Source organism: Juglans microcarpa x Juglans regia, chromosome 8D, assembly GCF_004785595.1.
Source record: "Juglans microcarpa x Juglans regia isolate MS1-56 chromosome 8D, Jm3101_v1.0, whole genome shotgun sequence".
Lineage (NCBI taxonomy): Eukaryota > Viridiplantae > Streptophyta > Magnoliopsida > Fagales > Juglandaceae > Juglans > Juglans microcarpa x Juglans regia.
The window spans coordinates 18,445,407-18,460,052 of NC_054608.1; the positions used below are offsets into that span (position 1 = coordinate 18,445,407).

The 14,646-nt window shown below is 41.5% G+C and overlaps 2 protein-coding genes across 2 annotated transcripts; one reads left to right on the forward strand and one right to left on the reverse strand.

Annotated features, from left to right (window-relative positions):
* Nucleotides 1-2,533: 2,533 nt before the first annotated feature.
* Nucleotides 2,534-2,902, reverse strand: LOC121242253 (uncharacterized mitochondrial protein AtMg00860-like). The gene has a single exon (XM_041140145.1). The coding sequence runs from the start codon at nucleotides 2,900-2,902 to the stop codon at nucleotides 2,534-2,536; it is 369 nt and encodes a 122-aa protein (XP_040996079.1).
* A 5,799-nt stretch (nucleotides 2,903-8,701) lies between these two features.
* Nucleotides 8,702-11,910, forward strand: LOC121241863 (pentatricopeptide repeat-containing protein At1g08610). The gene is made up of 2 exons (XM_041139716.1): nucleotides 8,702-9,226; nucleotides 9,645-11,910. Exon 2 carries the CDS (start codon nucleotides 9,865-9,867, stop codon nucleotides 11,647-11,649), a length of 1,785 nt encoding a protein of 594 aa, XP_040995650.1. The 5' UTR covers nucleotides 8,702-9,226; nucleotides 9,645-9,864; the 3' UTR covers nucleotides 11,650-11,910.
* Nucleotides 11,911-14,646: the final 2,736 nt, after the last annotated feature.

A 14,646-nucleotide genomic window follows, 5' to 3' on the forward strand; every position in this document is an offset into this window, starting at 1 on the left:
AGCCCTAGAATTAAATTTAAGGATGCAAAAAATTAAAAGATAGAATCAGACCAGATTGGAAACCTTGCTCTGAATACCAAATGATATGAACCCGCGGGAATAAAATCCCTTGAACCCACAATCAATTTGAAAACTCCCCAAGAAAGCCAAATTCAAGTCAATGGAAGGAAAAACTTAGACCCAATGAGAACTCGTTTCAAGAACCTAGATTATATCAAAATCTAGACTCGTTGAAGAACCCATCTCAAGAACCTAGATTACAAAGGAGGAACGCCACAAAGGTTGTGATTTACCTTTGATAAGTTGAAGAGTTCAATCAAGAACAAAAGGAAAAACCTCAACTCACAAATAACATTCAATATTGTCTAATCTTCAAATGAGGCTACAATGAGTATTTAAACTAGATCTAGTTAAAACCCTAGCCAAAATAAAGCCCCTTTTTACCCAAAATGCCCTGATGATATATGTGAAGATTCGAGATCGAATCCTTTTGAGGAGAGGGGGAATGATGGAAACCAAGTTGGGCCTACTCTTAAAGATCATTTGGAAATTCCAGATGGGCCAATTACAAGATCAAGGAAGAATTGCACGGATTGGGGCAATCCACTTGGGATGAAGCTAGCAATAGCCCAACACTCAAGATGAGCTTGAAAGAAGGAGAACCAGCTTTGATCCACTTGATTCAAGTTGTGGAATACATGACTTAGAGATAGGGCCTATTGTTATTGGAGACTTCCAATTTGGTTAAATGATTTATTTTATTAGTTTAGAATAAGTGGGCTTGAAGATGCCTGGCCCACACATCTTATTTTGAATGAACTGGAATTTTCAAGAAGGCCTTGTATTTTGGCCAAGGGCTTATTTGGAAAGTTACTTTTTAGGAATTTGGGTTTCAAGAGGTACTGTATCATCACTGTAGCCGTACTGTAGCGCAACACTGTTCATCAAGGCATTTTGGGTAAAAAGGGGCTTTATTTTGGCTAGGGTTTTAATTAGGTTTAGTTTAAATACTCCTTATAGCCTCATTTGAAGGTTAGACAATATTGAATGTTATTTGTGAGTTAAGTTTTCTTCTCTTGTTCTTGACTAAATTCTTGAACTTATCAAAGGTAAATCACAACCTTTGTGGCGTTCCTCCTTTGTAATCTAGGTTCTTGAGACAGGTTCTTCAACGAGTCTAGATTTTGATATAATCTAGGTTCTTGAAACGAGTTCTCATCGGGTCTAGATTTTCCATCCATTGACTTGAATTTGGCTTTCTTGGAGAGTTTTCAGATTGATTGGGGGTTCAAGGGATTTCATTCCCGCGGGTTCATATTAGTGGTGGTGGCCTGCCATATACCTCTTCAAAAGGGCTTTTGTCAATGGAGGACTGGTAAGTGGTGTTATACCAGAATACAGCCCATGGGAGATAATCTGCCCATATCCTTTGCTCCTTAAGACAGAACCATCTTAAATATTGTTCTAATGTCCTATTGACCACTTCAGATTGGCCATCCGTTTGTGGGTGATGGGAGGAACTCATCTTGAGTTTGCTGCCTTGCAATTCAAAGAGCTGCTTCCAAAATGAACTCATAAAGACCCTGTTCCGATCTGACGCTATTGTCCTTGGAAACCCATGCAGCTTGGCAATGTTATTGATATAGGCTTTGGTCACCGACTTGGCTATGTACGAGTGATGTAGAGGGATGAAGAGGGCATACTTGCTTAGCCAGTCTACTACCACCAAAATCACTTCATGTCTTCCACTAATGGGTAGGCCTTCTATAAAGTCCATTGACAAGTCCTCCTAAATTCTGTTTGGAATTGGCAATGGTTGGAGAAGTCCCGCTGCTGGCCTTGAGTCATACTTGGACTTTTGACAGATATCACACTCGGCCACAAGTCCCTTGACATCACTCTTGATCCCTTCCCAATAAAAGAAATGCTTCAGCCGGGTATAAGTTCTCAACCATCCTGAGTGGCCACCTTCTTTGTTGTTATGGAAATGATCAAGAATCTTTTTTTTGAGATTGGGAACACTCGGCACATATACATAGTTCTTGTAAAAGATGAGACCATCTCTTATTTTGAAGCCCACAACCCCTTGCCCTTGAGCATCCAAGAGCTTAACAATCTCAAGAGGGCTTGCATCCAACCAGGTAGTCTCTCTGATCTGGTCCCATCCTCTCCATTTAGCATCGCTCAATGCCAAGCTTGATGACTCCTCATCATCACCGACTATCTCAAGTAGTTGGCTGCCTTCCCTTCAGCTTAACTCATCAGCCACCTTGTTTTCCTTGCCCAATTCATAGACTATGTCGTACTTAAAGCCTAGCAACTTGACGAGGAACTTTTGTTACTCAAGGGTGCCTATTTGCTGCTGGAGTAGATGCCTTAAGGCTTGTTGGTCTGTGATGATGGTGAACTTGTGCCCCAAGAGGTATGGCCACCACACTTTGACAGCATGCACAACTGCCAATAGCTCTCGGACATAGGTACTCCTTGCTTTCTTCATAGGCCTGAGTGCCTTGGAGATGAAGGCTAAAGGCCTTCAGTCTTGCACCAATACAGCCTCGATGCCCTCATTGCTTGCATCTGTGTAAACTTCAAACGGCTTCTCAAAGTTGGGCAGCCCAAACACAGGTGTCCTAGTCATGGCTCGCTTCAATTCTTCAAAGGCCTCCCTAGCCTCAATTGTCCACTCAAAACTGTCATTCTTGAGCATTGTTGTGAATGGCTTGGCTATGAGACCATAGCCTTTGACAAACCATCCATAATAACTCGTGAGCCCCAAGAATCTCCTCAAGGCCGAGATGTCCTTGGGTAGGGTCCAATCTACCATGGCCTCTATCTTCCTATGATCAACTTTGACACCAACTCCTGAAATGAAGTGGCCTAAGTACTCCAACTCCTTTTCCATGAAGGTACACTTGGCGGCCTTAATGAAGAAATGATGCTCCTCCAGACTGGCTATCGGTCAAGGAGCCCTATCTTTCATCATGAGCTACAAGAGTCTGAGCATGAGTAAAGCTTTGAGGAGCCCTACCAATGTGAGCAACCAAGGGCATGGAGAAGACAGCCAGATCGTGGCTATCATGGGCCACATTATGAAAGAGAGAACCATGAAGACTAAAGGGGAAACTGGACTCAGGATCGAGGACCCAAGCGGCCTAAGGTCGACTTTCCCAAGTATAGTGGCAGTGATCCCTATGAGTGGTTGGACAAGGTCCACCACTACTTCCAAACATATGATATCCCACGTCAAGAGAGGTTGTCAATAGCATGCTTTTACCTTGAAGGCAGGGCAGGAAAATGGTGTCATTGGATAAGGGACCAATATGATATGGATCACACAAGGCTGGGGTGGATAGCCTTTGAGAAATAGCTCCTCAGTCAGTTCGAACCATCACCGGTTGTTAATCACCACGAGCAGATGCCAAGCTAAGGCAAAAGGGCATGGTCCAACACTATATAGAGGAGTTTAGGCAGCTGCAGATTATGGTTAGGGGCTGGTTCGAAGAAGCTTTGATCTGCACCTTCATTGATGGTTTGAAACCTTGGCTTGCCAAGGAAATCAAACTTAGATAGCCCACAAAACTTCAAGAAGTGATGAAGATGGCTGAAATTCTCGAGGAAAGCCATGCTAGTGAGCGGCGCCCATCCAAAGACATGGGGAGCAAGTCTTTCAATATTGTGAAAAGCAAAGTCTTTTGGAAGGGAAGGGACACAACAGCCCCCACCTCCAAATGGAAACCTGAGATTAAGAAGTTGTCTAGTGAAGAGGTGCAAGAGTGCATCAAGAAGGGCCTGTAGTTTAAGTGTGGAGATAAATGGGCCCCTGGCCACAAGTGCAAGGCAGCTTAGGCCTTGTTTATGTTTGAAGATGAGCCGAGTGATGATGAGTCGGAAGGCAGCAAGGAAGCATCTAGCTAAGAGGAAGAAGCCAAGGAAGTCGAATCTGGTGACACACCAGAGGAGGCCGAGCTATCATTGAATGCCATGGCTGGCGTTTCTAAACCCAATTCCATGAGGTTGACGGCATGGGTGGGCAAGTATGAAGGGACATTGCTAGTGGATAGTGGCTCCACCCATAACTTCATTAATTCCAATGTTGTTAGCAAGGTTGGCCTTAAGCTAAGCCCTATTCCACCATTTGAACTGAAGGTTGTAAGTGGTGACAAGCTCTAGTGTGAGGCCCTCATCCGAGAAGTTAAGATGAATGTGCAGGGAGTCCGAATTATGGTAGACTTGCATGTGCTGCCCTTGGTTGGCCTTGACCTAGTCTTGGGGAATGCTTGGCTCAATAGCCTTGGCAAGGTCATCCATGATTATCACAACATAACAATGGAGTTTAAGCTTGGCTCCAAAAAGCAGCTTTGGACAGCCATTGCTAGTAAGGAGATCCAGTCTTGCGAGGCTTTAATGTTTGAGAAGTTATGCAAAGATGTGGCACATTACTTTGCCATAGTAGTGGGCAAAGAGGATGTAGTGAGGCAAGCCGAGAACAAGGGTTAGGAGAGCACTCACCAAGAATTAGAGCTGCTTCTCGAGGGAGTCAAGTCAGTATTAGAAGCCCACAGAAGGGGTACTTGATGTGCCCACCACACTCCCACCTCCTAGGGAGTTTGATCACCGCATTCGGCTAGTGGATGAAACAAAGCCGATCAATGTGCCACCGTAAAGTTATGCCCCCTTTCAGATGAGAGAAATTGAAAGACAAGCGGATGAGATGCTGAAGAGTGGCCTTATCCACCTTAGCACTAGTCCCTTCTCTTCACCAGTGCTGTTGGTGAGGAAGAAGGATGGCACATGGAGGTTCTGTAACGACTATAGCTTGAATGAAGCTACTATCAAAGATAGATTCCCGATTCCCACAATTGATCTGATGTTAGACAAGCTGCATGGGGCCACAGTGGTTTCCAAGTTGGATTTGAGGGCCGGCTACCATCAGATTCGGATGAATGAGGAAAACATCCATAAGACAGCCATTAGGACTCACTCCGATCATTATGAATATATGGTGATGCCTTTTGGCTTGTGCAATGCACCCTCAACTTTTCAAGCCGCAATGAATTGCATTTTCAAGCCACTATTTCGGAAGTTTGTGCTTGTCTTCTTTGATGACATCTTGGTTTGTTCCAAGACCATTGAAGAACATAAGCAACACTTGGAAAAGGTACTAACAATTCTGGAGGAGCATCATTTCTTCATTAAGGCCGCCAAGTGTGCCTTCATGGAAAAGGAGTTGGAGTACTTAGGCCACTTCATTTCAGGAGTTGGTGTCAAAGTTGATCATAGGAAGATAGAGGCCTGGTAGATTGGACCCTACCCAAGGACATCTCGGCCTTGAGGGGATTCTTGGGGCTCACGAGTTATTATAGATGGTTTGTCGAAGGCTATGGTCTCATAGCCAAGCCACTCACAACAATGCTCAAGAATGACAGTTTTGAGTGGACAATTGAGGCTAGGGAGGCCTTTGAAGAATTGAAGCGAGCCATGACTAGGACACCTTTGTTTGCGCTGCCCAACTTTGAGAAGTCGTTTGAAGTTTACACAGATGCAAGCAATGAGGGCATCGAGGCTATATTGGTGCAAGACGGAAGGACTTTATAGCCTTCATCTCCAAGGCACTCGGGCCTATGAAGAAAGCAAGGAGTACCTATGTCCAAGAGCTGTTGGCAGTTGTGCATGCTGTCAAAGTGTGGTGGCCATACCTCTTGGGGCACAAGTTCACCATCATCACAGACCAACAAGCCTTAAGGCATCTACTCTAGCAGCAAATAGGCACCCCTAAGTAACAAAAGTTCCTCGTCAAGTTGCTAGGCTTTGAGTACGACATAGTCTATGAATTGGGAAAGGAAAATAAGGTGGCTGATGCATTAAGCTGAAGGGAAGGCAGCCAACTACTTGAGATAGTCGGTGATGATGAGGAGTCATCAAGCTTGGCATTGAGCGATGCTAAATGGAGAGGATGGGACCAGATCATCCCCTAACCATAATCTGCAGCTGCCTAAACTCCTCTATGTAGTGTTGGACCATGCCCTTTTGCCTTAGCTTGGCATCTACTCGTGGTGATTAACAACCGGTGATGGTCCGAATTGACTGAGGAGCTATTTCCCAAAGGCTATCCACCCCAGCCTTGTGTGATCCATATCATATTGGTCCCTTATCCAATGACACCATTTTCCTGTCCTACCTTCAAGGTAAAAGCAGGCTATTGACACCCTCTCATGGCGTGGGATATCATATGTTTGGAAGTAATGGTGGACCTTGTCCAACCACTCATAGGGATCACCGCCATTATACTTGGGAAAGTCGACCTTAGGCCGCTTGGGTCCTCGATCCTGAGTCCAGTTTCCCCTTCAGTCTTCATGGTTCTCTCTTTCATAATGTGGCCCATGATAGCCACGATCTGCTATCTTCTCCATGCCCTTGGTTGCTCACGTTGGTAGGGCTCCTCAAAGCTTTACTCGTGCTCAGACTCTTGTAGCTCATGATGAAAGATAAGGCTCCTTGACCGATAGCCAGTCATTGGGACCTCTCTCTCGAAAGCTTCATTTGGGATCCACCTCTCCACATAACCTTGGCGGTTCTCTACACGGCCACCGTGACTCAAATCATGCTTTGGGGCTGCATGCATTGACTCGGTCACACTAGTTTCCTGTCCATCAATATATGCATCATCCCCTTAAGGTGATGTCCCAGGGCGATTCTCAGCTAGTCTCCTCTCTAGCCGCTCCAATGTCGTGTTTGTCTCTCTACTTATAGCCTCCATGGCCCTTTCGTTATCCTAACTCTCCATGGCCACAAGTAGTTCGGCTATGTTGTTGGTGACACCTTCAAGAATTGAAGTAATCTTGTTGGTGTGATCCTCTAGAACTTCTAGTCGGGCCCTATGAGAAATGCCCGAAGTCTCTTCTATAGACTGATTCTCTTGCATGTTTACTCACTCTTACATCTGTCTAACCTTAGTGTATCTCTGTTGTGTAGTTTGTGAATTATCCCACACGGTCAGCTTAGGCTTGCAAATTGTCAGTCTTAGATGGTAAAAGTTGGCTGTTGGTGGAAGCTCATAGTTCCAGCCGTGGGTCCTTCACCTTCAAGGGTGACCGACCTCAACCACGACCTGTGCAGTAAAACTCTTCTTGATTTGACTTCTCCAGGATACAACAGTCCAACTAATCATCGTATAGTCTAAACCAACTCTGCACAAATGGTAGTGGTTGAATCCAAAACTCCTCCAAAAGAACACATTTCTTTTATTTGAAAATACTCTAAAAAATATATACTCACTAAACTTATTTTTTCTTATCTCACTCTCTCTTAATGTTCACATGCCCGTACCCAGTGATCAAAAGAGCATATATAAACCATATGGACAATAAACGTCCCAGGAGGTAAAAAGACTAACGGGCAAAAACAAAAAAAAAGGAATTAAAACACAAGCAGCCCACCAACGTCTATAATAAAGATACCAAACGGCAACTTTATAACAAGCCATTAAAATAACTTTGAAGATATCTTGCACTTGAATGCTGCCAATTAAGCATATGAAAGCAACGGTGTAGAAAAGTTATGAGATACCAACGTTACTAACATTCGGCTATGGCAAATCAAGAGAATAAATGCAGGCTTAATAACGTTCAAGCGATAAAACTCATAACGTTTAATAATTATTTTAAAAAAAATATCAAAATTTTCTCACTATTTTTTAATAAAATAATAAAAGTAAATAAATAAGAGAGATACTTCCAAACAAAGACGAATTATTATGCATCATGAAAGTATGCTCTGCATTGAACCCTCATTTAGTGAAATAACAACATTTACTCTAGCGCCAGTAGTGATCTCAAACTTAAACTATACTTAAGGGAAATAAAGAATTATTACTCACACATAATAACCCAAGTGTTGACATGAGCTTCATTAGCCAGCATTACGGCCTTGTACTCATCTTAGTTTCATGAGTGTATTTGAAAATAAACCAAAATCTCATAGAGAGCGGCCCCACTCCCACAGCAGCTACAAGTTTCCAGATTTGTCTCTTGATGATTTGGCATGGGGCTCCATAAGAAGATTTGGCATTAGGGCTGCTACTAGGGTTTCTTTTCTGCACTTCCACAATGAGGATGGTCAATTGTTGTACTATGGCCTCATTTTGTCTCTTGAGAGTTGCTATCTCATTGTCCATGTGAGAGAACCTAGCATCATTAGACTTTTTTAATTCTTGGTATTGAGAATCAATTGCCTTTTTTAGGGTATTCAGCTCATCTTATAGTCAATTTAATCGAGTTCCTTCTACCTTTCTTCTTCACTGGGTCGTGTCTCTAGATATCACTTTGTAATACACCTATTCAGACTCACACAAATAAGTTCACTTCGTGGGAAGCACCTCGAGAAGGCAAAAGAGATAGAGAGAGAGAAACGAGAAAATTTAGGTTTTTGATTACTTTTCAGATGCCTTACATTTTTCCTCTTGCGTATATACTCAAAAAACTAAAAGAGGTCATGGGCTGACTCAAATAAAAGAGACTGGACTAAAGACAAGAAGTAAATAAAACAAGCAAATTGATAATGGCCCAGGAACAACCCCTCGGCCCACAACTGACTCCAACTAACTGATCTCTAACTAACTTACCTTGGGCCTAGCCCTTACAAGTGACCCAGCCCACGACTAACTCATTAACTCCACACCTAAGTTCAGCATTCAAACACATCACTTCACCGAACATTTCACTAGTTCACTTCAACTTCACACACGTGCACCTAGGGCTCGATCACATCTTCTTCCTCACAGCCTCCCTTCGTCGTCTGTGCCTCCTCTCTAGGGTTCCAGCCATGCCGTGTTACATAAACCAACAGTACATAAAAATCCTACTTCTCCTTCGTAGAAATCCAAGTCAGACTTATGAACCAGCAAGGGCAAGCCAAACACACCTCTCTCACCGTTGCCTGTAAGTTCTTCCTCCCCCTTTGATTTTCCTTCCTTCACGGCACAAGTCTCTACACTACCCAGCCAACACCGTGTTGGACGTCATCCTTGCACCACAACAAGCCAAGCTCCGCCTTGAGCCGTACAGATTAGCAGCACAGCCTTTAAAAATTGGGAGCAGCTAACTCCAATTTGGCTTCTCTCCGTCCATATCCCTCCTCTAGCTTTTCTCCCCGTTTTGTGTCGTAGCTCGTCACTGTCGCTGCCCAATTCTTGCCACACCGCCGCTCACGTCGTCGTACGAAGCCTCCGGTAAGTCCTCTCCATCCGCCTCTCTCTTTCTGTCTGTTTCCCTCTCTGCTCTGAGATTTTATTGTTATATATATTATATTCGTTTTAATGCTGATATATATTCGTTTTATTGTTATATATATTATATATATTTTAATGCTGAAGATGCCATATATTAAAATTACACTTATAATCATCTTCAGCACTTCAGTGTAATTTTAATGCTGATATATATTATATTCGTTTCTCGCTGAACTCTTTCTCCACTCTTAATATTGTTTCCTGTAAGCTTAAATAAATTGAATATGAAGGAATGGGTTTATGTCACTTTGAAATTGAGAAAGCCTCTACTGCTTTGTTCTGTGTCACTTTCATAATTAGCTGCATTGTCCTTTAAATGATTTCCTGGTTTTGATAATAATATTTTGGACTTTGGCAGTTGCAGTTGTGGCTCTCATTCTCCATCATAATAGTAGAAAAGCTGGGGGAATTTATTTCTGTGTACTTTGAGTCGGTAAAACACTGATAAGTGTAGGATTTCTCTTTCTGCGAGAAATTTATTGGAGGTTTGCTTCATTGGATCAAATTGGAAATAAAAGTCCTGGTAAACAGAATACAGGTCATATAGATCTTTGTACATTTCATTAAGCAGGAGAGAGATGGGGTATTGCATTTCTCAACAGAATCATATGGTGGTGTTTAGTAGTTTGCATGGTCTAAATGGGTGTTCCAAACCAGAGGGTTACCATTCTGGTACATGCCATTGCGTAATAATAAAATTACCTGGTTTGCGATTAAATTGCATAAGCAAGTGTGATCTCCAAACTCAATCTTGTTTACATTGGAGGGGAGGTCATGGTGCTCAAAGAAATGTGCACTTTTCACAGTGTAGAGGGTTGCAAAGAAGTTTTTGCATTGAAAGAGACAATGAGATTGACCAAGATGAGTGGAGCTCTGAAGATTATAGAATGATTGTTGATAGAAATTTTAGACAGCATATAAATTCAAAGAAGCCTTCAAGTTCTTCATTGTATCTTGATGGACCCTTTGTTGAAAACAATGAGGAAACCAACAATGGCATTCTTCAGAACTTCTGCAGCCAAGGGAGATTGTTAGATGCATCAAGGTTGATTGATATTATGGCACGTCGAAACCAAATTCCACATTTTCCTTCTTGCACAAACTTAATCCGAGGCCTTATTAGAATGGATCGAATAGATAAGGCTGCCAAAGTCTTGCAAGTCATGGTCATGTCTGGTGGGGTTCCAGATATCATCACATACAACATGATGGTTGGTGGTCTCTGCAAGAGAGGACTGTTAAGATCGGCCATTGACTTCTTAGATGAGATGAGCTTGAGTGGTTGCCCTCCTGATGTGATTACTTATAATACAATAATCCGGTCGATGTGTGATAAAGGAAATTTTGATGAGGCTGTTGGATTTTGGAAGGACCAACTGAGAAAGGGTTGCCCTCCTTATCTGATTACCTACACAGTTCTCATTGAACTAGTCTGCAAGCACTGTGGAACTTTGAGGGCTATTGAAGTGTTGGAAGATATTGCAATTGAGGGCTGCTATCCTGATATTATTACCTATAATTCTTTGGTTAATTTTACCTGTAAGCAGGGCCTGTATGAGGATGCAGCTTTGGTCGTACATAATCTTTTATCTCATGGTATGGAACCCAATGCAATAACCTACAATACTCTTCTGCATTCTCTCTGTAACCGTGGGTGCTGGGATGAAGTAGATGAGATTGTGATGATCATGAGAGAAACTTCCCATACTCCTACTGTGGTTACTTACAATATATTGATAAATGGTTTGTGTAAAGTTGGGCTTGTGGATCGTGCCATCAACTTTTACAATGATATGGTTTTCCGAAACTGTTCACCTGACATTGTAACTTACAACACCCTTCTAGGTGCTTTGTGTAAAGAGGGAATGGTTGATGAGGCCCTCCGAGTGCTTCACGTTTTAAGAGGTACCAATTGTTATCCTTGTTTGATCACTTATAATACAGTAATTGATGGGTTGGCTAAGAAGGGTATGATGGAGAAAGCAATGGGACTCTATGGCCAAATGATAGAAAATGGGATCATTCCTGATGCTATTACCCATCGGTGTCTTGTTTGGGGCTTTTCTCGGGCGGATCTAATTGAGAAAGCTGTCGATATATTGAAGGATATGGGTAAGAGAGACCACAATGCTGGAAATAAGGCCTATAGATTTGTGATCCAAGGATTATGTAAAAATAAGAAGGTGGATCTGGCAATTCAAGTTCTAGAATTGATGATCTCAAGTCGATGCAGGCCAGATGTGGCAATTTATTCTATGATTATTAAAGGTGTGGCTGCTGCTGGTATGACCAAAGAGGCTAACAAGTTGCATCGAAAGTTAATAGAATGGAATGTTTTAAAAGAAGGGACCACACTGGATTAGAACTGCTAAAACATGACCTTATTCGACACTTGAAACCTAGACAACCATTTTTGCGCATGAAGTTATACAGAATATACATTCTCTTATGGTGATTTTTCTTATCCTGTTATCCGTTCGAAACCCTTTAAACTTATGGTTGTTTGATCTTCCAATATGGTCACTTTCCATGTTTCTGTTGGATTCTTATTTAATCTGTTATTTCAGTTGTTGCTGTTGTTTCGTTTGTCAACATATCAGAATAATGTGATTTTATTAATCGTATCTATGGTTAATATGTATGGGGCATATGTGATTGTGCATTGATGGGCATTCATGAGGCAGTAGAAAATTTTTATTGCCTCTTTCATATGCATCAAAGACCATAGCTAAGATAAAAAAATCTTTCGATCTTCACTACAAGCACAAGATACTTGATGTTGAGGGTGCAGCAGAAAATTTGGCACGAAAGAACCTTTATTGCGTTGAAAGAACAACATCAAGCAATAAGGATATTTCACTCGTATGTTATATTAGCTTTAACCCCTTGAACTTTTCAGTTTATGGCTATGGCTGTTCCTCAGATATATCCGTTGGCTGTCCTGCTATGGATGGGTGAGGGAGCTCTCAATTTCTTGGGTCCAAGATAGAAAATCTGGATTAGAAATTGAGTTTCTTTTATTTCAATAATCTTCCTCAGCAACTGATTTTAGCATTTAGGTCATGTTACTGGTTCCAATTTCTGTTGATCAGAACCCAACCGGACGACATCCGGTAGAATTGTTAGCCAAGAAAAAGGATAAAGATTAATCAAGTACAACACTGCCATATCTCATTGCCTTTGGTCATTTTTGCCAAGCAAATAGTTTTGGTAGTTTACCTTTTCACAGATTGATCTCCATACTCTAATTTTGAACTTTTTGGCTGTGTGCGACGTCCTTTTACATGCCAGGTATAAAAAATGAAAACAAAAACGAATTTAAAAACAAAAATTTAGAAAAAAAAAAATAGAAAGAGTATGAGTTGCCTCAAGCAGTGCCTTGAGTCACCCACGCGTGCGGCCTATTTGAACCCAAGCTGTTTTCTAGCTTTTATATTTTTTTTTTATAATATTTTATATCTTTTTTTTTTTAGTTTTGTAGTGCACTTGGCATCTTGTCATTGGTGCTGACATGCTGCTTTTAACAAATTATTAACAGTTATTAACGAAAATCGTAAAATTATCAAAGTTAAAAATATAAGAAGCAAAATGTTCAAAATTAGAATATAGGGATCAATATATATATATATCTAAAACACAAATCATATGGATTACTTTAGTATTGAATTGTGTGTTTTTTTTTTTTTATGAGAAAAAATGGTAGGTAGGGGCAACCTAAGGTGGGTTTTCTACCTCGACGCGACCATAGTAGCATTTTACTCCATGGATAGGGTTGTGTAAAAATCCAACTATTTTATTCCACATCGACAGAGCTAAAGCTTCAAGAAAACAAAGTCAGAGTTGGAGGTTTTAGTTCAATTTTGATTGGAGTCAAAGTCAAAGTCGAGCTATTTTTTGATCGACTTCGACTCCAACCTCCACGTGGCATTAGGCCATGCTTTCAAGTCTAGATGACACGACTTGTCGTGCCTTGACCTTTCATTGCATACTCACTCCAGATGTGATTCTTTAGATGGAGTGTGGGCTTCTATATATGGTACTGTCACTTTTCCGAGCCATTTCGTGTTATCTCAGAAAGTTTCCATGTTTTGGTTGGTTTGTCATTAACCGTTGTTCATCTCGGGCGAGTAATCCTAGCTCGTCTTGGGCCGGTAGCTCATCTCATCAGAGTTTCCCAGCCTCTTCAACTCCTCGTTTTCACCTTCACAGCAGGCAACTTTTATAGCTCGCCTACCATGGTCAAGATTGTGATGCCCTTAGCCCTCGCTTGAGATTTGATGGAGACTGAACTCAAAGCTACATATCCCCGTTCATGAAAGTTAGGATGCAATGCACCTATTTGCACTCGTAGTATGCAATAAATCGCAGCGAAAAAATTTAAAACTCGTGTAACTAAGCAGTGCTTAAAGCAATTGCATTAGATCATGGTACAATAAAACTAATCATACCCAAAAGTTGTCATTCTTGTTCACATAATTCTCAAAAACAGATAATTGTTTTAAATGACTCCCAAAACAATGGACCTTCCAAAATAAACCTTATATTTCCTTCGGTATCAGTTCTCACTACAAGTTCCATGGTCCATTTCAAAAACTACAAGGCCCTCCACTTCTTTTTTTTCTTTCATTTTGCCTTGCCTTTGGTTAAGCAACCTTCTTAGCTCTTCAAAGAGCTAGTGGACCTCTGTAATAAACTGGTCGGTGGCTTCTAGTCTATCTATCAAGAATGGCGCTGACGAGCTCTCAGTGCTCTTCGGTGTCTCCTTGATTGTCAGGAGTGTCGGCCTCTTGCGTTTCCCCATGTAGGGTTTCTTCGTGTCCTATTACAATTTCTACCATTCCGAGTTGGGAATGGTAGTGGAAACTATCACAGTGAGATTTCAAAAAATCTCAACAAGTAAACACACAACATATAATAGATAACATGGGCATATAATGGCAAACCATGAAATGAATGCATGAACATGTATTTGACATAGAACTTGATTTATGCAATTCGACATTTTTCAAAACATGGAATGGAGACTTTTTCAATAAACATCTTTATCATCTTTTCATATTGATCATTAAACATGTAATATATCACTGAGCTCATTGCCTTGTTCATTTCTTATAACATATAGATGGACACCTCACGGCTCCCTTATGAACTGTGTGTTCCCCTCTAGTTATCCCATCATCCAATGACTCATATAACCGTGGTGACAACGCCATGACCTTTTAACTTTATGCGACAGATCACATATTTCGCCTTTATCGTATTACTTTCCATGTTCTTGGCACCCACTAGATTTAGGTGCTACCTCGCTCCGGTATCCTTTCCATAAGGATCCATTTGGGGTTCGCCAACAGTTCTTTATC